At 41.1% G+C, this 23,117-nt stretch overlaps 1 protein-coding gene across 1 annotated transcript in view; it reads right to left on the bottom strand.

Annotated features, from left to right (window-relative positions):
• Atg7 (autophagy related 7) overlaps positions 1 to 23,117 on the bottom strand; it is a 224,059-nt gene that overhangs the window by 86,170 nt on the left and 114,772 nt on the right. Inside the window, exon 18 of the mRNA XM_005387012.2 lies at positions 2,650 to 2,772. Coding sequence (XP_005387069.1) covers positions 2,650 to 2,772 — 123 coding nt within the window. The remainder of the gene's footprint in view (positions 1 to 2,649; positions 2,773 to 23,117) is intronic.

The raw sequence follows: 23,117 nt of genomic DNA, 5'->3' as shown, positions 1-23,117 counted from the left end.
TAGCCCAGGCTGTGTTTCCCAGATGCAGTGTGTACTTTTATCTTTGCTCTCTCCCTCTTTTTGTATTAACTCAGTCCAAGCTAGCTCTGCAGAGCCAGTTTCTCTCCCACTCTTCATTTTTGCTTTCTTGAATAAACTTTGACACTGCTTTTTGCTTATTTCATTCAATTATTTATTTAAGACAAGAAGAACCTGGAATCCAACTCAGGAAGGAGAGACGAGCAATCCAGAACCCGGTAACGTTTAGTTGGAGAGCCACTTTTTAGAAACGAGCTACCTGATAACAAGCGTGTGGTAATGGGGATTAAGCCTAGGTCCTTCACACACAGCTACGTTTCCAGCCCTTTTTATTTTTTATTTTGAGACAGGATCTTGCTAAGTCGCCAAGTTGTTCAGATTGGGCTCTAACTTGTCATCTTCCCGCCTGGGGCTCCCAGAGTGCTGGGATTACAGGCACAAGGAGCCATCATGCAGGGCCGAGTTCCTTGTCATAGAATTTTTTTTGTCTTATTGTTTTTTGAGACAGGGTCTCGCTATGCAGTTCAGGCTGGCTTGAACTCATATTTACTATGTAGCCAGGCTGACCTTGAACTCTCAGAGATCCTCCTACCTCAGCCTCCTGAGTGCTGGGATTACAGACATACGCCATCACGCCTGGGATAAAAGTTTTGTTTTGTATCCCCAGTGTCATGGATGAAACCCAGGGCCTTACACATGTCAGGCAAGCATCGAACCATTAAGCTACATCCCAGCCCTTCACAGCAGATATTAATGCCTTCAAATTTTGTATCAAGTGCATTATCTATGAAATTTGTTTCTCAGCTCCAGCTAAGCATCACGATTAAAGAATGTGGGCCTAGACTTGCCAGATCTAATACTTTCAAAGAAGTTGGAAATGGAAAAACTCAGATTTTTATATAAAACTTGTGATTTTTAAATAGGCCAGGACAAAAACACTACTGTTGCAAAGCCACATCTGGCTCACCGGCCAACCAGTTTACCACCTCTAATCTGAAACCCGACGTGTGACTTACGATTTCAAAACTATAACTTCATGGAGGAAAACTCAGGCTTGTAGGTGAAACTGTGCCCATTTTTCCCACCATCTCTTTAGCCATAATTGCTCTCTTAAACTTCCCTTTCTTTTCTGAACCTTTAAACAGGCTATCAACATTTGACCAACCAAAAAGCAAGATGTACCACATTTGATCAAGGAATCTGCCCATTATCCTAGCAACTTCCCTGTTTGAAAGAGTGAAATGTGGTCAACTTCAAGTTGCAATTCTCTTAGCCAAGTGGAGAGGGCTATGTAGATGGTTTCTAGCCGGGTGGCAAAACTCCCCCGAGCCACTCATCAGATGATTGCATGGTGGAAGAGATCTCCAAACTGCTTCTCCCACACCACCAGGCAGGGCGGCCAGTGCTGCATTGCTCAGAAGACCAAACAGAGGCCTAAACACCACAGAAATGCTGGAAATCGCAGTCTCTCCTGGGCCTGCAGAGATGGCTTTATCTCCTAAAACTGAAGATAAGAGACTCCCTGGCCTCTAGCTACTGTTAGTAGAAGACTGCATCTGTTTCATGCCCAGAAGACACCAAAACAAGGTGCACAAGCTCAGATTTCAGTTCTAAATCCAGGCTAGAGGTGTGCTACGGCTTCCCTAGTGTGTCTGAAAATCTCATCCTCCCTCTCGCCCTCAATACTCCAAGGAGTTGGACTCCATCTCTGCCCCTGCCGACGGCAGCCCCCACATCACTGGCTGTTCCACCTGTGGCCTCCACCAACCAGAAGATGCACAGCCTGCAGGGTGTTCCTAGCGGGACAGTGACCCATGGCCCTCCTGCAGGACACAGAGGTCAAGGATTTCCTTAGGTGGCTTGCAGAAACACCACCAGGGGCCGCATCTCACCCAACAGCTTCTTCACCCAAGTGACAAGAAGGCAAAGATGTCAACTTATGAGACATCGATCTCACTCTCATTACCCAGGCCAAGGGGGAATTGTATGTCTAGCCAACTGATCCGAACAGCTCCACCCCCATGCACACCATCCCTCTTTTTTAAGAAGGCGAGCATTTGGGAAAACAAAATGATAAGGTAGGTTTTAGGCTCAGTTTTTTTGGGGGGTTAAAATTCTGCTGTGATCCAGAAAGTGAGAATCTGTAAAATATTCTGAGAAACAATGCTAATGCTCCCCAGGTGTGACTGGGGCAGCCCTTCCCTGGTGCAGTTCAGTGCTGAGAAGACTGAGTAGACCGCGAGCCACATGCCAGGCACACTGTTGCTAATTAAAGAGCATGAGCAGGGCCGGGTGCCCACAGTACCCTGCACATGATGTGCAGAGATCGGAGCCAGCTCTCCAAAGGCCGCACTTGCGCTCAGCTTCGGCAAGGATAAGCGCACACGATCCAATCGCCTGCACTTCCTTTAGCAGCACACCTGAGCCTGGGTACCAGGAAGACAGCGAACTGCACACATCAGTGACCAGCGACTGCTGAAGGCTCTCCCCTGTGGTAACCAGCAGACTTATTCAGTGATTCGCGCTCTCAGAAGAAAAGGTGACATTAAGTGCTTCCTTCCTTTCCTGTAAGAACGAATACCAAGTAGGTTTCAGGCCTGAACCCTCGGACAGAGCTCTCTGTGTTCTTACCTCGGCAGCCTGGGTCTCCTGATGCAGCAGTGTAAGGCCGGTCAGGTCTTCTAAGAACGAATGTGAAGAGTTAAACACCTTCGCCAGGAAATTAAATCCTTCTTGTTCATACTGATCAAGCACCTGTAAAATATTTGTATTCTTACAAAGGAGGCTGCATTTTACATGTACACTAAAGACTTTAGTTTCTAATAAGCATTTGTCAAAAAAGAAAATAAATTAGAATGAAGTATAGGGATAATAAATAATGTAATCTGCTAAGTACAAAACTGGGAGAGTTTAGTATTCCCCTTTCTTATTCCTCCTCCTCCTCTTCCTCTTCTTCTTAGAAATATAACAATATCATCTTCCAATTCTGATGCCAGTTTTTCCCAAGTAAAGTAAGTTCCATGCAAATTCACCAATAATTCTAAAGGAGTTGAGGTCACTGGTTCTCAAGTTCACTTGTTAGAAAAGAAATACCAGGTGAGGGATGAGCCAAGATAAAATAAAAAAGAATCAAGGGAAAAGGTTTTGTTACAAACATGACATACCAGCTAGCCAAATGTTCTTTTAAAAATAATTTTTAAAGCGGAAAAATAAATGTCAACAGGCACTTCACAAATGAAGATATCCAAAGGACCAAAAAACAAATGAAAATGTGCTCAATGTCACAAATTATCAGATAAACAAAAACTAAAACTACAACAAAACATAGTAAGTCCCCAGCTTATGAACAAGTTCTGTTCCAGGAGAACATTCGCACGTCCAGAGTCATTCGTGAGTCCGACCAAGTGAAAGTGATTCTTATACTATATTTTTACTTTTGTTTCTATGGTTATTGCTTTGTGCTTCCTAGCAGTCCCCTGCACTGCTTTCCCTCTCTCCTGACACCCTGGGCTCCGAGGGAGCTCTGTACTACGGCACACTATGGCACTGTGCAGTGAGCACACGGCAGCACAACTGCGACAGTGTCAGGCAGATATGTGAGCTACTTTCACGATCTGTTCCTATCTATGAATGGGTAATGTGAGGTCTATTTATATCTGTGAAAGTTTGCAGCTTGAATGTTTGTAAGTTGGGGACTTACTATATGCTGCTTTGAACCTTCCCAAAAGTCTAAAATGAAAAAGACAAAGTATATCAAGGATAAGGAAAAACTAGGACCCCTGTGAAAATACAAAATGAGACCATCGCTTTAGATTTTAACATCTATATGCCTGATGAGTCTGAAATTCTACACTTAGATGTATACACAACAAAACTGTGATATGTGGCCCAGAAGACATAACCACCAGCACAGCATAACTACCTATAGTAACATTATCTGTGATAGCCCCAAATTAGAAATTAAGTGTCCCTCAGCAGTAGAGTGAGTGCAAGCATTATTATACATTCCTGCAACAGAATACTACACAGCAGTGACAGCGAACCTTTTAGAGCTCTCAAGGATAACAAATAGCCAGGTATGGTATGTGTGCCATAGGTTCACCACCACTGTTATTATATAGTACTGGGAACTACATCCACACTCTTCCAACAGTGTTATAGAAGAGAAGGGAGAAGTAGGATGTGTTGTATAATGACTGACATTTATATAAAGGCAAAAACAATGAGGCAAAATGAATCTATGATGTTAGGATTCAAGACAGCAATGACCTGTGGAGAAATTATAACTAGAAGAGGGCACTATGGATGTTCAAGATGTTAGTAATATTTGCTTCTTTATCTGGGTACTGGCTATATAAGGTGCATGTTTTAAGAATTCATCAAGGTGAATACTTAAAATTTGTGTACTTTTCTGTATATATGCTATCTTCCACAAAAGAGTACAAGATAAAAGGCCAGTAGTCTTGAAAAAATAAAAATGAGAAAAATAAAGAGTTCTTAGAAGCAAACAAAAAAAATGATGGTCACATTTAGAGATCAGTGATCACAGGAACTGTAAACTATAGAAAGCAAACAATAAACCAGAACTCAGAAGAAACAGGAAAAAAATGAATATTTTAAAAAACAGACAAATTCAAGAAATCAACTGCATATAAACAGAGATGGGAGAGGCAATAACATAAGACATAGAATTTTTTTTTTTTTTTTTGAGACAGGTCTCACTATGTAATTCAGACCAGCAATGAATTCATTATGTAGCCCAGGGTGGCCCTGAACTCATGGCAACCCTCCTACATCAACCTGCTGAGTGCTGGGATTATAGGCGTGCACCACCACACCCAGCAAGACAAAGAAATTTAAAAAAATTCTTCACGTGGAAAATGAAACTGCATAAACCCTTCACTCCAGCCATTCCACTTTTAAGACTTTCCACACAGATACAGTTGTGCCCACTGGGTACAAAGACTGATGTAACAATGCTCACTGAAGCAGTATTTGCAGCAAAAATTTAAAAAAAGATTGAAAATAATTATCCTTTAGTAGTCCATTAATGATGGCTGTGATAGTTAGGGTGGAGCATTAACTTAATTGACTTGGGAATCCGCCCAAGGGATTGGAGGAAGACACTTCTGCTTGGGTCTTGGTAGGTCACCGAGGTGTGGTCCTGAGGTCTGTCTGGTCCTTCGACTCTTCCTCTCTGACACCGTTCTCCTGCTCTGCTTCCTGGCTACCACAAACTAAGCATCTTTGCTCTGCCCCGCTGTTTGGCCATGATGTTCCTGCCTTAGGCCAGCTGACCATGGACTGCATCTCCTAAAATCATGAGCCAAATTAAACTTCTTCTCCTTTAAACTATGGGCGCCAGGTATGTGTCCAGTCCTAAGAAAGCAGACTCATACAGAAAACTGGTACCAGAAAAGAAGGGTCATTGCAAAATTGCAATCCTGTATTTTAGAAGCCTTTGAAACTGGCTTGTGGGAGGATTTTGGAAGGCTTTGGAGATGCAGATTAGAGAAACCCCAGATTGCTGTAAGCAGAGGTTGATGACAGATTCTGGTTGGAGCTCAGAAGACCAGAATGCTGATAGGAAAGCAGACAGTAAAATCCAGACTTGGGAGGTTTCAGTTGAGAACAAGGACTCCACTGGCAGTTAGACTAGAGGGCATGGGTATTATGCTCTGGCACAAAATTTGTCTGCATTTTACCCATGTCCTGAAACTTTGCAAAAGACTGAGATAAAGGGCAATAGACTAATTAATGTGACAGAAAAAATTTGAAGACAGCCCAACATTCAGTCTGTGGCATGGGTACTGCTAGCTTCTTTGAGTAGATAAATTGGGGGCAAAAAGTAGAGGTGAAAAATTTGAAAAACTTAAATTTTAGCCCTGAAGGAACCATATGTAAAGTTGGAGGCAAAGGAGGTGTGGGTCAAAAGAGACTAGCACCATTAAAAAGAAACTAAGTACTGTACTTTATACAGGGACAAAAAGAAAGATGCCTTGAGGGCATCTCACAAACCAGTGAGATGCCACCTAAGGCAGGCTCAAAGGTGCAGAAGAATAACCACTCATTTGAGAAGAGAGTCCCTGGCATTCTTGCTCCTGAAGGGCTGCCTAGAGAATTGGTTACCCAGGCTTCATTCTGCCATGCTCAACCATCCAGGTACTCAAAGGCTGCTGTACCCCTGGTCCAAAAAGGCCTGGCTACTGTTCTCTCCATGATGTTTCTGCCTTGGAGTCAGCTGACTATGGATTAAATCCTCTAAAACTGTGAACCAAATTAAACTTGTCTTTCTTTAAGTTGTGGGTGCCAGGTATTGCAATCATCCTCCAACAGGAAAGCTGCTAACGCAGTGGTATATTTATAAATCAATTTTATATCCATTAAAAGAATGAGGCAGTGCTCTAATTCTGATGTAAATTTACTTCCAAGACACAGTTCTATATAAAAAAAAAGCAATATCCAGGACTGTGTGTATAATATCTGTGTTTAAAAATAATGTGGATGGAAGAAATGAAGTGGGGACTTTGAAGATATCAATATGTAATACAGCAAGCATTGTTAATTTCCTACCACTTTGTTTGTAACTCTGTACTGTCTGTACTGTTCTTTTGCTACTTTGTAAAAGGTTATCTGTCTGTTAATGTTTTCCTCCTTTTATTTTTAAAATAAAAATAAAATAAAATAAATGAAGTGGGGAGATGAACCTACGTACACGCTTGTTTACAGATCTAACATCTCTGGAAGAATACACAAACTGGCATCAAGTAGACCTGCCTCTATATACTTTTATTCTACAAGTCCGGTATCCCTAAAATGAACATCTACAACGTAATGCTACAAAATCTGAAACTATGAGTGTTCATATGACCCTACAGTGAACAATTCCCACCTGACCTAAATTCTATACCTGACTTCCACGTGGTGTGTCACAGTCAAAACACAGACACACTAAAGTCCTGGAGAATATTATGTTCATGCTATGGATATAAGATATACATAAAGTAGAAATGAATTCTGTGTTTAGACTTGGGTCCCCTCCACAAGATTTCTCCTTATGTGTATGCAAACATTCCTAAACATTTGGTCTCAAGCACTTCAGATAAGGGGTACTTAACCTTTACTACTTGAATTTTTAAAAATCATGTACATGTATTACTTTATTTAAATAACATTAAGATCTTAATTGACCAAGTTTAAAAGGCTCAGAAGAGGCAGAGGAAGACTCCTAAGGCCCTGATGAAGAGGCTAGAAAGTGGGGCTCGCTCTCTCCAAGGGACAGGCAGTACGGAGTTAAGGACAGCAACCCTGCTAGTGAAAAGCTGGAGGAGCAGGATGTGGGGGACAGAGGAGCTCCGCATCTGGAGCCACCAGAAAAGGGAGCGGGGAGGGTCCAGACTGTGGGTGGAGTGGGATGGCCAGGACCATGGTGTGTGGGGGGAGCGGGGAGGGAGGAGGCTGAACGGAAGCACAGAAATAGCGCCGAGCAACCCGAGACCCTGTGCAGGACAGAAGCACTGAAGAGAAGTGCTTAAAGCCCAACGAGGCTTAGGCCCGGCTCTGGCAGGCTAAGGCACAGCGGCAAGGTCAAGGTCGGAGAAACTCAGAGCAGCCGGCACCAACACAGGGACTGAGAAGGGGCCCAGGCAGGAAGGCAGGCGATCTGCAGGCCGGCGGGAGTGGAGGCGGGTGCCTGGCAGAGCCGCTGGAGCAGAGGCTGAGCAAAGCCAAGTCTTAGGCTGATCAGCCAAGGAAATTAATCTGACAGCCCAGCGCCTGGATGAAAAGACATTTGATAAATAATCCCTCCATAATAACAACAGTCCTTATAAACCAGAATGTTATCTCAGGAAGAATGGGCATGGAAATTAAATGCCTTTTTTGAAATGGTAAGTACTTGCACTTAATGATCGCTTATTTCTGAGTATACCCCTGAATTTGGTAAATAGCTACTTTATGCCAGGAGGCCAGTGAGATAAAAGGAAAAAACAAAACAAAACAAGTAAAAAACGAACAAAAACTGGAGTAATTCCCAACACGATACTTTGTTGGATCTTAAACCTCCAGCCCTTAAGCCCATGTTTCCCTACGCTATAATTTTGTAGTGCCACAAATCTGACAGTGGAAAATCTAACAGAGGGCAGGATGAAGAAAAGGCCTTCCTTCCCCTGTAATCAGGACACACAGAAAGTTTAATGCTGAGGCATTCTGAATAGCACTGGCTGAAAACAATGTGGAAAAACTTAATCCTCTAGGGGCATATTTAACCATGCAAGGCTTTTCCTGTATTCTCTTTTTGTGCAGGGCAGTTAATCTGTGTTACGAGAATAAGCAGCTTATAAAATGTATGAGAATCTTCACCCCCACCAATAAGCATTTTAATCTTCTTAAAGGGAAAATGTGTTTAAAACTATCTAAAAGAAAGAAACAAAAAGAAAAGAATTCGGGTCAATGAATGTGACAACAACCTTGTCAGTCTATAAATATTCCATATCTCTTACTTAAATAACGCATGGTCCTGACCACATACTGTGTAACACACACATATACCGTGGAAGGTTACCCATGTTCTAAAAGTACTGGTAGAGTCTGCTAAATAAAGAAGCAGTACTCACTCTTGGTATGAAGATCCTTTCCTGATCCACAATTCTCCTTACCTAAATCTTTTGTAGGGCTAGGTTTTCTTAATTCATGACACACGCAAACACAGGCGCTGGCTAAAGATGGCAGAGTCTCTTCCATTTGGGCTGTGGAGGAGCTCGGTGAAGAGTGCTCCCCTAGCCTGTGTGAGGCCGAGGAGGCCACCTCCCTTGCAGAGACTTCTTGCCAACTGCTTCTTCTTTACCATGTCACCCAGCCATAGTCTCCTTAGTGAGGCAGCCATGAGCCTGTGTAACCCTGCAACCTGCGTCAACTCTCTGGAAAATGTCTTTCATAAGGCCTAGGGTCTCCTGACCAACCATGTAATGATTTTCATTTTATGAGAAGCAGAAGGAATTCAAAGTACTTGTTTTGCTTTGTTTGCTTTTGAGGCAGGGTCCCACTGTGTGGCCCAGGCTGGTCTCAAACTTCTGAGTGAAAGCAAAGCTGAGAACTACATCTGACTTCTCAGAAGCTAAGCAAGAACAGAATGGAAAAAAAAAATTTAAAGTGTTGGGGGGAAAACTCCCAGAAGCCTAAGAACTCTGTACTCTAAGAAATTATACTTGAAGGTGAAGGAAAAATACTTCCTCAGAAAATAAACCATTGCTACCAGTAGGCCTACATTGAAAGAAATACTAGAAGTAGTTCTTTATAGAGAAGGAAAATAATGTAGATCAGAAATTCGGATTCATAAAAGAGAGGAAGAACATCAAAGAAAGAATACATGAAAATAAAACTAAAACTTTTCTTATTCTTAACCGAACAGGTAGCAGTTTGTTCAGAATAACAGCAGTGATGGGTGATTATGTGTGAGCATTGTATCGCTCACAGGCAGACGTCTTTTCGCCGAACTTCAAGCCAATCTCCAAGTGCAGGGAGCAGCCCAGAGGCAGGACTCAGGGTCTTTGCTACAAGGTGCTCTGGTGTGAACTGGTTCTAAGTGCATATTACATACTGTGAGGTAAGTACCGTACTTATAAATACAACCAATATACTAAGAAAAAAAGAGCGTCATATAAAATGCACAATTCAAACCACAAAATGTAGGAAAAGAGTAGAAGACAAAAACAAACAAGGAGGACAGGAAGTGGTGAGGGGGTGGAAACTGGAGGTTCTACCTCTGCTGGTCCCGGCTGCTGATGGAAACCATTCCAAGGAATAAGCACTGAACTCAGACTGTTCCCTGGGGGGTCGTCCCCTCCCCAGTACAGGGTAACACTATTTCCACAGAGCTGACACTGCAGCACATGGCGCAGTCACCTAGAGATGATATAAAGCGTATGGGCAGAGCAGACAGGTTCCACGCGCATACTATGCCTTTTACACAACGGACTTGAGCTCTGTACAGGGTATCCAGGACTGGATTTCGTGGATGCTGAGGAAGGCTGTTTATCATCATCACTCTGCACATCTATGGTCTACACACAGCAATTAAAACACAGCTCTGGTGTAGCTCAGCACAGAGCATAGGCTTCAAACACGAGACACATGACACAGGTTCAATCTCCAGCACGGCCAACAAATAAACCAGATGTCAGAATGGATCAAGATGTAAGATCTCAATCATATCTTGTCCAAAAAGCTTCCCTAAACATAAACACAAGCCAGGTGTGGTGGCTTATGCAATAATCCCAGCACCTTGGGAGGCTGAGGCAGGAGGATTATAAGTTAAAGCCCAGTTAATTTAGTGACTTAGCAAGGCCTGTCTAAAAAATAAATAAATAAAAATAAAGGGGTGAGGATGTCAGGCATGGTGGTACTTGAGAAGCTGAGGCAGGAGGATCACCAAGCATTTGAGGCCAGCCTGGGCTACATAGTGAGTTCAATGCCAGTTTGAACTACATAGCAAGACCCTGTCTCAAAAGACCTAAATAGATAGACTAGACCAGACTAGATCAGCCCAGCCCAGCCCAGCCCAGCCCAGCCCAGCTGGGGATATAGTTCAATGCAAAGGTCCTGGGTTCAATACCCAGTACTAAGGAGAAATAAATAAATGTGTGTGTGTGTGTGTGTGTGTGTGTGTGTGTGTGTGTGTGTGTGTGTGAGAGAGAGAGAGAGAGAGAGAGAGAAAGAAACACTTATCAAAAGTGAGATTATGTATATTAATTTCAGAGCACCATATAATGATAAATGGGTCAGTTCTCCAAAAAGACATACTAATTCTTAAAGTGTATGTACCCAATAACAGTGTTGAAATAATTAAGGTAAAAATTGAAATAACAATTGAATGCCCATTTATGGAAAAATAAAACCTAGCAAACTAGAAATAGGAACTTCTTCCACTTGATAAAGAATATCTGACAAAAAATCTACAGCTAATCTTGTAATTAATGGTAAGAAATTAGGATTTTCCCCACTAAGATCAAGAACAGGTAACGAATTACCATCTCACAATTCCTCTTCAACATTGTATTGGAAGTCCTCACTAATGAAATAAGACGAGGGAATGTACAGGTATACTGACTGAGACAGAAGAAATAAAACTGTCTTTGCTGATGAAATGACCATGTAGAAAATCTGAATCACCAACAACAAACTGCTGGGATTAACAAATGATTATATCAAAGCTATAAAATATATAGTTAATATACAAAAACCAATTATCTTCCAATGTAACAGCATGAACAAGGGGAATTTGAAATAAACACAATGCCAGATGGTGCAAGCCTGTAATCCCAGCACTCGGGAGGCTTAGGCAGGAGGATCATTGTGAGTTTGAGACCAGCCTGGGCTACAAAGTGAGCTCAAGCCCAGCCTGAACTGCATAGTGAGACCTTATCTCAAAAAAAAAAAAAAAAGAAAAAAGGAATACAGTACTATAATGCAGATGAAACAGATAAATTCCTAGGAATATAAAACCTGCCAAATGTAAATTACATAGAGAAACTCCTATAACTAATAAGGAGATTGAATTCAGTAATCAAATCCTTCAACAAAGCTCTCGATCTAACTTCTTTACTGGTTAATTCTATCAAATATTTAAAGAATTGACACTATTCCTTTTCAAACATTTCCCCTCAAAACTGAAGAAGAAATCCTTTCTACTTTGTCCTCTAAATCCACAGTACCCTGACAACACAGCCAAGAAAATGCTAGAAATCTAAGCTATGTGGAAAGGTGAGGCAGGAACATTGCAAGTTCAAGGTCAGCCTGGGCAACCTAAGGAGACTCAACAAAAAGGGGGTGGAAGGTAGGTATGTAGTTCAGTGGCACAGTCCTTGCCTAAATGCATGAGGCACTGGATTCTAATCCCAGTACCATGAAAGAAAGAAGGAGTAGAAGAGGGAAGAGGAGGGAAGCGGGGAGAGGAGATAGGAGGGAAAAGAATGAGAGGAGGGGAAGGGAAGGGAAAAAAGGAAGGGAGAGAGGAGAGAAAGTCAGAAAGAAGGAATGAACAAACTACGCAATTAACACTGATACAAAAGTCCTCAACAAAATACTAGTAATCTGCATGTTGACCTCATGTCCTGCTGCTCTGCTAAATTAATTTATTAGTTCCTTCTCTCTGGTGTGAAATCTTTAGTGTTTTCTACCTGTAAGATCAAAAGCCACATAACAAAAAGATTTTAATGACCAAGTGGGATTTATTCCTGGAATGCAAGGATGGTTCAATATATGAGTAGGGATCAATGTAACACACCCCATTAATAGGCTGAAGGGAGAAAAATCCATATGATCCTATAAATTGATGCAAGAAAACACTTGATAAAATTCAATGCTTCTTCACGATAAAAACCCTCAACAAACTAGAAGCAGAAGGAAATGACCTCAACATAGTAACAGCTATACCTCAATGGTAAAAAATGAAAGCTTTTCCTCTAAGAACAGGAGCAAGGCAAGGGTGCCCATGTTCATCATTTCTCCTTAATATGGAACTTTAGTTCTCATCACAATAATTAGGCAAGAAATAAAAAGACATCCAAATTGGAAATAAAGAAGTAAAATTATCTCTGCTCATGTATGTTTTTACATATAGAAAACTTTAAGGATCCCAACCCCTCTACAAATGCCCTGTTTGAACTAATAAATTCAGTGAAGTACTAACAAGCAAAGTCTACATGTAAAAATTAGTTGCATTTCTGTGTATTAATGATGAACAATTGGGAAAAGGAATTATAAAAGTAAGCGTATGTACAATAGCATCAAAAAGAATAAGAATCTTAGGAATTAACACAAAAGGTAAAAGCAAAAATTACAAAACAATGCTGAAAGAAATAAAAGAAGATGTAAATAAATGGAAGCACATTTCATGTTCATGGATAGGAAAAATCGGTACTGTTTTCGTTCCCTATTCAAAGTGATCTACAGATTCTCTACAAAACCTACCCAAATCTCAATGACATTTTTTCCTTTTTTCAAAAATTGAAAAATAAAAAAAAAATTGAAAAATCAATCCTAAAATTCATACTGAATTCCAAGAAACTTGTCACACCTATCTTAAGAACAAAGCTGGAGGACTTACACTTCCCGATTTCAAAATTTACTATAATGCTATAGGAATCAAATTTACTACACTACAAAGTCAAAGTAGAAAGCCACACTGACATAAAGACAAGACATTCACACCAGTGGAACATAAAGCACAGAAATAAACCCTTAGACATGGTCACATGATTTCTTTTACACAAGAATTCCAAGACCATTCAGTGTGGAAAAGATGGGTTTTTTTCAACAAATACTGCTGAAAAACTGGATATCCACACACAAAAGAATGACTATGGACTCTTATCTAATACCATAACAAATAACTAAAACTAGATCAAATATGTAAACCCGTAAGACCAAAAATAATAAAGCCCTTAGAAGAAAGCACAGGATCAAAGCCTCACAATAAAGGATTTAGCAATGATTTCTACTAAAGGCAAAGACAACAAAAAACAGACAGACTGGATTTCACAAAAATTTAAAAATTTTATGCATCAGAAAACAACATTAATTGAGTAAAGTGGAAACTTCTGGAACAACAGTAAATATCTGCAAATCATGTATCAAATCATGTATGGAGGAATAATAAACTATAAAGAGAATCCTCAGACAGAGCCTTGCCCCACAGTCCAAAGAGAACTATGCTGTTGGATCCTGCAGATTCTGTACGCTGGCTGTGGCTACCCCCCAACCCTGAGCCCGATCTCCATTCTGCTTCTCCTTGCACAGGGCAGCAGAGGCACCGACCAACCAACTGCCTGACCGACCAACCAACCAGCCCAACAACCAACCTGATCATGGCTCAGGCCAATGGCCGAGGTCATGTGTCATAGCAAGCCATCATCCACAATGTGCCAACAGGCCACCCAGCCCTGACCATCCATCAGCTCCAAGCCAGCTCTACATTTTGCTTCCCCCTAACATGGGGCAGCAGAGGCGCAGACTAACCAACCAACCTGATCCTGGATGAGGCCAATACCCAGAGAGAAAGAAGATAAGCTCAGATGGCCAGCAGAGCCAGGAAAAAAAGTACAGATCTGGTCAGCAGCTTCACGGATTCTAGTGTGACACTCTAAAAGTGAATAGGTGAGACACAGCCATGGGAAACCATCGTGAAGAGGGTGCTGGTTAGACATAGACCCGCTGAGACATTTCATCTCAAGCCAGGGAGGACACAGGGCCTATCTTCCATGGTGAGAAACCAGGCCCAGTGAGCATTGCCATTAAATGCAACAGTCTGCTTAAACTCTCACGCAGCAGCCTGCATCCAGCAGAGAGCAGAGGGCTGACTGCTTTTCCCATCAACCAACATGCTCAAGGACGTGCCTCAGCTTGGATGGTCACCAGAGTGTGGGGTAAATAGACAGGGGCCTTGGGTGCAGGGCGGGCACCTCACAAACCCACAGGTTCTAAAACTAAGCAGAGAAAAAGGTGACTTGCTGAATTCCAAGACTGCAGATCTTGGAAAGAAATCACTCATTCAAAAACACAGACAAAAAATTTTGACTCAATCTTTTAAATTTTTAAAAAATTTTGCATTATTTCCCTTTTGCCAGTTTCTTTGTGCAGGGGATGGTTTTTTTCCTCCCTTTTCTTCATCCTTTTAACTTTTATCTTTCTTTTAATATATTATATAATATTATAGTAATATTATATATTATATATTAATAAATTTTGCTTTTTTTCTCTTTTTTAATTTTTTTTCCCCTGTGGCTGTTTCTTATATTATTACTTTCCTTTTATTCCTCAATAGGATCCCCATCTCCTTTTTCTCTCTTCATTCTCATCTTCCATTGATAATTTTTCAAATTTTACTTTTTTATTTTCCAGATCCCCACATCCTTTGGCTTTACTAGTATAACTATTAAGCTTTATGAATCTCTAGATAGCTAAATCTATACTATTACTATTGAATATTGTTCTACTGTCAAGGGAGATAAAATTGGTCCATTTAGTAGATATTTGCTACAAGTCAATATTTGGCTTATCTTAGTGTTTATACTATATACAGTTGAACCCCACAAAGTCAATATTCAGAGTCCATGGCCTCAGTCATTTGTGGATTTTTCCTTAGAACCTAACTAGTAATTGTTTGCAGAAACCTTAAATATCCTCCACAATTGTGTTTTTGGCAGGAGGTTTGCAAGTAACCAATCTGATAGAGTTATTCAGTTCCCCTTGCTGCTGATTGGCTGCTTCCTGTAACCCGTCTTCAGCACATGCACCAGCGTTCTGTCATCATAACAGGTTGCTGTACAATGTGTAGCTCTCCCAAGTGTTCTTGGTTTTGTTCTTCTTAAAGCACTAAGATCCCTAAGATGCCACCAAAATGCCCCACACCTTCTAAGGCTTCATTAATACAGTATTTTATTAAATTAAATTACATAACTGCAAGAGACATAGCATACTTGGGTTTAAATTATAAAAGTAGGCATTTTTCTGACCATATCTGAAATTCACAGTTTTTCACAATTTGTAAGTGAATTATGAACATCATCCCTGTGAATTTCAAGGGTCCGCTGTAGATCTTCTTTGCATGGTTAAGAATGGTAGACTATTGGTTCATAGGTATATCAACAGCTTGTTTGTCTCTGACACTATTATTGTTGATTTTATGACTATTGACACAGTTGTTGATATCAATTGGTTTTCTCTGGGTGCCAATATCTTGATTGCTTTTGTGTTATTCACGGTAATGCAGCCTACTCCCAGAGAACTGGGAGCTAGACCAAATAAGCTGCTGCCTCCCTCACTAAATAAATGGAGGTGGCTGTATCCTGGGACAGAGGTGAAGGCCAGTAGCCACGCCAGGAGGGCATAATGAAAAAGAAGACATTAATTAAAGAGAACTCCATACTAGGAACAAAGCCTTCCATTATAATCAACCCACAACCTCAGGATAACAAACAAAGGTATAGAAATATGAGAAAACAAGGCAACAAAACACCTCCAAAAACTCCTGACACCCCCAAAGCTGATCCATGGGGCACCAAAGGGGCAAAAAACAAAACCACACAGCCAAATTATTTGAAAGGGTAACAGAGGAGATAAAAAAAAACTTGACCAGCTTAAAGACAAATACACACACACACACAAAAAAAAAATCAACAAAGAAATATCAGAGCTGAACAAAACCTTCAAACAAACGGATTTAACTAAAAATGCCAGTACGACATACCAGAACTTAGGGGACCAAATGAAAGTGGTGCTAAGAGGGGCGTTCACAGTTGTGAATGACCAAATAATAGCCTAATGGTGCACCTCAAGGCCCTGGAAAAACAACAGTCCAAACCCAAAACTAATATGAAGAGGGAAATTATAAACCACAAAAAAGGGCTGGAGATGTAGCACAGAGTGAAGGCCTTGGGTTCAATCCACAGTACCAAAAGATAGATGCTTAGATGGGGGAGGGGAGGAGATGGACAGATGGATGGACAGACGGACAATAAAATGGGCAGAGGCTTGGTGTGGTGGTATATGCCTGTAATCCCAGGACCCTAGGGAGGCTGAGGCAGGAGGATCCCAAGCTTGATCCCAACCTGAACAACTTGTGATTCAGCAAGATCTTGTCTCAATAAAAGAAGAAGAAATAAAGGACTGGGGATATAGCGAAGGCCTTGGGTTCCATCCCCAATACTAAAAAAGCAAGTTTCTCATGAAGAAAGGCCCAGAACCAGATGGCTTGGGTGGTGAATTCTACCAGACATTTAAAAAACAATTAATACTAATCTTTCACAAATTCTCTGAAGAAAAAACAGAATAAAATAATTCTCAACTAATTCTCTGAGGTAGATAAGATGCTGATACCAAAACTAAGCAAAGATGTCACAAAGGAAAAACACAGACCAATAGCCCTTATTCGTATAGACATTTAAAAAAACAAAATAGTAGCAAAACAACCTAAGAACATATACGGGGTTAGGCACCATGATTTCCACCGTGTGATCTTAAACGTCTCTCCAAGAGCCCTGATGATGAAGGTCTGGTCCTGGACCTGCAGGGATGGTGTCTCAGGAGGCAGGGCCTGGGGCAGGTTTTGGGGTCAATCTCCAGTGCTGGGGAGTGGGTCAAGAAAGCAAAAGGACAAGCCGCAGAATAGGGGAAGATATTGGCAAATTATGCACCACATAAATGACGTAAGGGATGATACCCAGAATATTTAAAGGGCTCTCACAATAAAACAACAAAGAACCCAGTTTAAAAAGAATAGACATTTTCCAAGAAGGTCTAAGAATGGCCTGGGAAGACTCTGAGCACTTCTGGCCACCAGGGAAAAGCACAGCAAAGCCACCGTGAGGTGCCTCCTCGCACCAGTGACAGGGTTATGGTAAGAACGTAATAACGGGCAAAGACGAATCCTTGCTAAAGGATGCAGAATCAGAATATTGCTATGCTGGGAACAGTATGTAAGGTAGTACTGCCACTGCTGTGGAAAACAAGTGTGACAGTTCTACCACCTGCCACAGAGAATCACCAAAGGATTCAGTAACAGTGCTAAGTACCCAAGAAAACTGGAAACTGTTTCGCACAAAACCCTGGACACGAACATTCAACGCAGCATCATTCACGACATCCCAAAGACCGAAACAACCCAGATACCACCACCTGATGAAATGTGACGGTGTGGTATAGTTGCACACTGGAGTATCATTCAACCCTAAAACAGAATAAAGTGCAGACACATGCCACAACATGGATGAACCTGGGGGACACTGTGCTGAGTGTAAGAAGCCAGGCACAAAAGGCCACATACTGTATGATTCCATTCATATGAAATGCCACTAACAGGAAAATCTAGAGACAGTAAATAGATTAGTCCTTGCCTAGGGTCTGCGAGCAGGATAGTGAGGGGAGTTTGCTAATAGGGTTTGTTTGGGGAGTGATAAAAGAAATTCCGCAAATATATAATATGATGGTTGTACAAGCTTCGAAATATACTGAAAAACTAAACGCATACTTTGAAATGGCCAATTTTCAGGTAGTATGTGAATTAAATCTTAATTAAACAAGAGGCTATACACAGTGAACTGTTAGGAGGAGGATCTTGGAGAACACTCATGAAGCAGCCTAAGCAGTCACAAAAACCACTCTGGGTAGAAGGATGGGCTAGTAACTGCACCCCTCTTCCTTCCCCATCCCCCCTCCTCTGCCCACCGCTTGGGAATGCTTCTTCAGAGATGTGTCATTTCCTGTTACCTAAGAAAGGTTTATTTCCTGTTAGAATTGTTCACCAATGTGTCACTTCCTGTTCACTAAGTATGGAGTCCAGTTTATCATCTTAAAAGATCAAGAGTTCTTCTGAAGACCCTTGGAAAGATTAACATGTACAGTTAAGAAAAAGGGAGAAGGCAACAAAACTATCATGTTTCGGGGAGGGGGAGGGACTAACACCTAACAAACACCCTTGGTAGAAGGCTAACTGGAAGGGAGAGGTGAAGGAGGAGGAAGGAAGACAGGGAAGAAGGAAAGGTGGGCAGGGAGGAGAGCTGAAAGAAGGGAGGCAGGGAAGGTTAGAAAAAGCTGCTCTGCCACAAGAGACTTTCTCTAAATTCAAAGAGTAGCTCTCTTTAAAATTCAGGCATCAGCCAGGCGTGGTGGTGCACACCTGTAATCCCAGCACTTGGGAGGCTGAAGTAGGAAGATCACGGTGAGTTCAAGGCCAGCCTGGGCTACCAAGTGAGCCCAAGGCCAGCCCGAACCGCATAGCGAGACCCTGTCTCAAAAACACAGACAGACAGACAGACAAATAAATAAAATAAAATAAAATAAAATAAATTCAGGCATCAAAGCAAAGTAAGGTATTCTTAAACTGGCTTTACAAACTGAGCTAGTTAAAAAGTTTAGCTCATGACCAGGATACTACATGATCAAAATATTTACAAACGGATGCTGTGACCAATCTCAGTCTTTTGGATCTATAAGTCATACACTTGAGGAGGGCTTCTTTTAAATATTTAATATTTATTGACAGGAGTCAACTCAGAAGCAAATTGGAAGCATGCACGCAAGAAGTTGCTCCAAGAATAACAGCCAAATGCACTCACCACTTAAAGGTTCGACTGTCTACACGGGGCCCTTGGGGGACAGTTGAGATCCAAACTTCAGCATGGCACTGACCACCCTCTGAAATGAAAACTGTAGCCTACGTCTTCAGCACCTCTCCCTAACGCTCCGATGCACGCTTTATGGTAAGGAGTCTTTACTCCCTGCAGAAAGAGCCAGGGTTCATTCTGAACCCTGAGTGACAGGTAATGTGTGGATTTGAGTCCAGCGGGCTTCATTTAATTTCAGAATTGAGAATCATGTGGGCACACATATGGCAGGCAAGCTCCGCTGAGAAAGTTATGCAAATTATTTTACATATTATTTTCCTCTTTCAAATCGGCATGGCTCTTGAGGTCACTGTAGTAAATTAACAGCCCTTGGGCTGGAAACAGCTCAGACACAGGTTTGCTTTGATTCTTGGAAGGTTTGGGAGGGGGAAAACACCAATGTTTGAAACAACACTGAAAGACATCAGGTGTTTTTACATCAAAATGCAGATTTCCACCTACTCTTTAAAGGAAAAGAAATCAGACTAGCTGTGTTATTCCCGAAGTTTTTCAATTCCACGATCAACTGAGAGTTGGGCTGCAGCTGCCCTTGGAGGGAACTTATCTCTAGCAAGTGTGGTCTGTTCCTTTCCCGTTACCTTCCGACTCATCCTTCCTGCTAATGCGTGTGTTGGCCGGGCCCCTGCAGGCCTGTGCACTTGGGTGAGCAGTCAAAAAGCTCACCTGCGCTGGTGTAAGTATGCAGTAGAGAGGGCTAAGGTGCTGGAGAACTGCCCCTGCCCTCAGTCTCTTGTGGGCTGTTTTGTGGGTCATGTGATCTTTGGAAACTTTGTTAATCACCTTTAGGGGTGGATGAGCAGTCGATGAAAGACAAAGCCCGCCAGGCTGTGACCCTTCCCGGCTGGCAAGGAGAGCAGTGTGAATGAGGGGCATGCCCGTGCCAACCTGTGTGCCAGGTACCTGTTTTTTACTGCAAACTTCTCTGTTGTGAACAACTCAGAAAAGTGAAGTGTTATCTATAGTAGAAAAGACAGATGGAGTGAAACACTGTGAAAACAGCCCAGTCAAGAATATCAGAAGTTCCTAAACAGCCGCTTCCCAGCCACAATTCCCGACCCGTCTATGTCGCCAATAACCTGCACGACTGCCGCATCCTTATTTTCCTTTATAATTTCCTATCTGGATCTGCTGCCTTTTCTTTTCTTTTCTTTTTCTTTTTTTTTTTTTTTTTGTCTTTTTGTTTGTTTGTTTTTTAGACAGGGTCTCGCTGTATAGTTTAGGCTGCCTTTGAACTCACGATGTAGCCCTGGCTGGCCTCGAACTTGTGGCAATCCTCCTGCCTCAGCCTCCAGAGTGCTAGGATTACAGGTGTGCACCACCAAGCCTGGCTTGGATCTGCTTCTTTAATGCTGCTCACTTTAGCCTATGCCCGAGGACAAACTTAAAAATTTACTCTTCTGCACCTAATGTTTAAACAATCAATATTGTGTTCTGAAGATGCATGCTAGTTTGTGCCTTTTTCCACGCGGGCTCAGCTGCACAGAGGTTTATCAGTCCCCGGGTTCCTCAGGCCCCTCCCAACCCCCACCGCAGTGCCCCAGAGGAACCAAGGCCCTGAACTAAGCAGTCCTTTCAGAAGCTGACTTTGGCCTCTGTTAATCTCCTCCTGCTCTTCTCTGCAGTAATTTTTACCTTCTGTGTATGTTCTCAAATTTGTACTTTACTGTTTTTTTCTGATTGGAGATCAATATTTGCTTGTTAATTTTGGGCCATTTTTCCTTTAAGACTACAATTTTGATTAAATACTATACTATCTGTACCCAATCTGTACAAATTTCAATATGAAATATTTGGTTAAAATACTTCTCAACTTCCATTTTTTTTTTTTTTTTTGGTTTTTTTTTTTTTTTTGGTACTGGGAATGGAACTCAGGACCTTGTACTTGCTAGGCAAGTGCTTGTGCTGCTGAGCTACATCCCCAGCCCTCAATTTCCATTATATATATCATCCTTAACTCAAGAGTTATTTAGAAGTACGTATTTAAAATTCCAAAAATATGAGGGTGACATATTCTAGTTACCTGTTGTTACAGTTTCTAGTAAATTATTTTGGAACCCATATATACTCCATTTAATCCCACTCTGAAATGTGATGAGACTTGCTAAATAATCTACTCGGTAATTCACTTTTGGAGGCATAAACATTATGTGGGCTTGAAAATAATGTACTTCGTAGTTGCCTGTGGTGTTCTGTATGTATCCACCTGCTAGAATGTGTTTAGTAACCATGTTGATCAAATTTTCACTATCCCATCCTGCTTTGTTTGTATGCTTTTTTCATCAATTGCTGAGAAGGATTAAAGCTGTCTATTGTGACTAGATTGTCTATTTTTTTCTGGTAGTCTTCTAAAGTTCTGTTTTCTACATTTTATAGCCATGTTATTAGGTACACAGAAATCTTTTCTTTTTTTTTTTTTTGGTACCAGGAATTGAACTCAGGACCTAGTGCGTGCCAGGCAGGTGCTTGTGCCACTGAGCTATATCCCCAGCTCCTCGTACATAGAAACCTATAATTTGCCTTGCCCTTGAGTTAAAGCTGATCATTACAGAGTAACAATACAGAGTAATTTTTCCCTTAACGTCTATTATCTTGTATTAATATAGCTACATTACACATTTTTATATCTCATTTACATTCTGCATCCATATATTTACGAGATATGGCTTATACCACACACATAAATTTTAAAATCTAGTATGATAATCTTTTACCTTTCAACCCCTAGCATTTAGTCAACTTACATTTAAGGTAATCACTAATATATGCAGGTTTCAGTCTACCACTGCTTCTTGTATGTTGAATCTGCTTTACTTTTCCTTAATGTTCCTTTTCCTCTTCCTTCAAATTCTTTTCATCATTAAATTTTCCCCTCTATTAGTTGGGAGTCATACATTTTTGTTTTTTGGTTTAGTCTAATAATTATATGTTTATGACTTATCAAAGGCAAAGGCTAACATCTTTGCCCTCCATTAATGCAATGTAAGAACCTCAGAATGGACCAATTTCCACATGCCTCTTCCCTATCTTTTATGTGATTTCTGGTCCTGTATTTTAAACCTGTTTTTTTATTTTTATTTTTTGAAGTCCCATCCAACATTGTATTGTCCCACACGGTGAATATTCATCTCTAGTTGCCCACATATTTATTATCACTTTCTTTGCTGTTAATTTTTCCTACACTTCCAGTTTTCTGTCTGGATTACTTTTTTTTCTGCTTGCAGAACACTGGCTAGAAACTGCTTTTATGAAAATGCTGCTGGTAGACACTGTTTCTGTATATATGAAATACATTTAACCTTCAATTTTACTCTTTAACAATACTTTGTGCTGGTTGAAAATTCTGGGCTAGTGGTTATTTCTTTTTATACACTGAAGTTGTTACCTCCACTGTCTCCTGGATCTTCTCTGCCAAGGAACCCCAATTCTGGCACGCTTCTGAAGTTAGCTTTAAGGGTTCCTTTTATATTTCATTTTCTGAAGGATCATTATAATGGATCTAGATGTGAATTTAGTTTTTATACTGACTTGAATTTGCTGGGCTTCTTGGATCTAAAGCTTGAGGTCTTTCATTTATTTAAAAGACATTTAGCTAGTAACTATCTTCTTTCTTCCTAAGACTCCAATTGTATGATAGTTAGACTTCATTCCATGCTGTCTTTTCCAGTTCACTAATTTGGTCCTCAACAGTGTACAGCTGCCTAAAAAAATCTGTTTATTATCCTTTGTATTTTCAATTCTAGAATTTGCTTTGTAATGTGCAAACAATATTATAGTTTTCAGTTCCAACTAAAAACAAGTTTATCTTCTATTTCCTTTAATCCTATAAGCATAGTAACTTACAGTCTGTCTGCTAAGTCCCATACCCAGCTTCCCTGTGGGTCTATTTCTGTTGTCTATTCCTTCTGCTGGTCCTCGAGC

The sequence above is a fragment of the Chinchilla lanigera genome, unplaced genomic scaffold (genome assembly GCF_000276665.1).
Source record: "Chinchilla lanigera isolate Chin_1 unplaced genomic scaffold, ChiLan1.0 scaffold00028, whole genome shotgun sequence".
In the NCBI taxonomy this organism is placed as follows: domain Eukaryota; kingdom Metazoa; phylum Chordata; class Mammalia; order Rodentia; family Chinchillidae; genus Chinchilla; species Chinchilla lanigera.
This window is presented reverse-complemented; position numbering and strand designations above follow the sequence as displayed.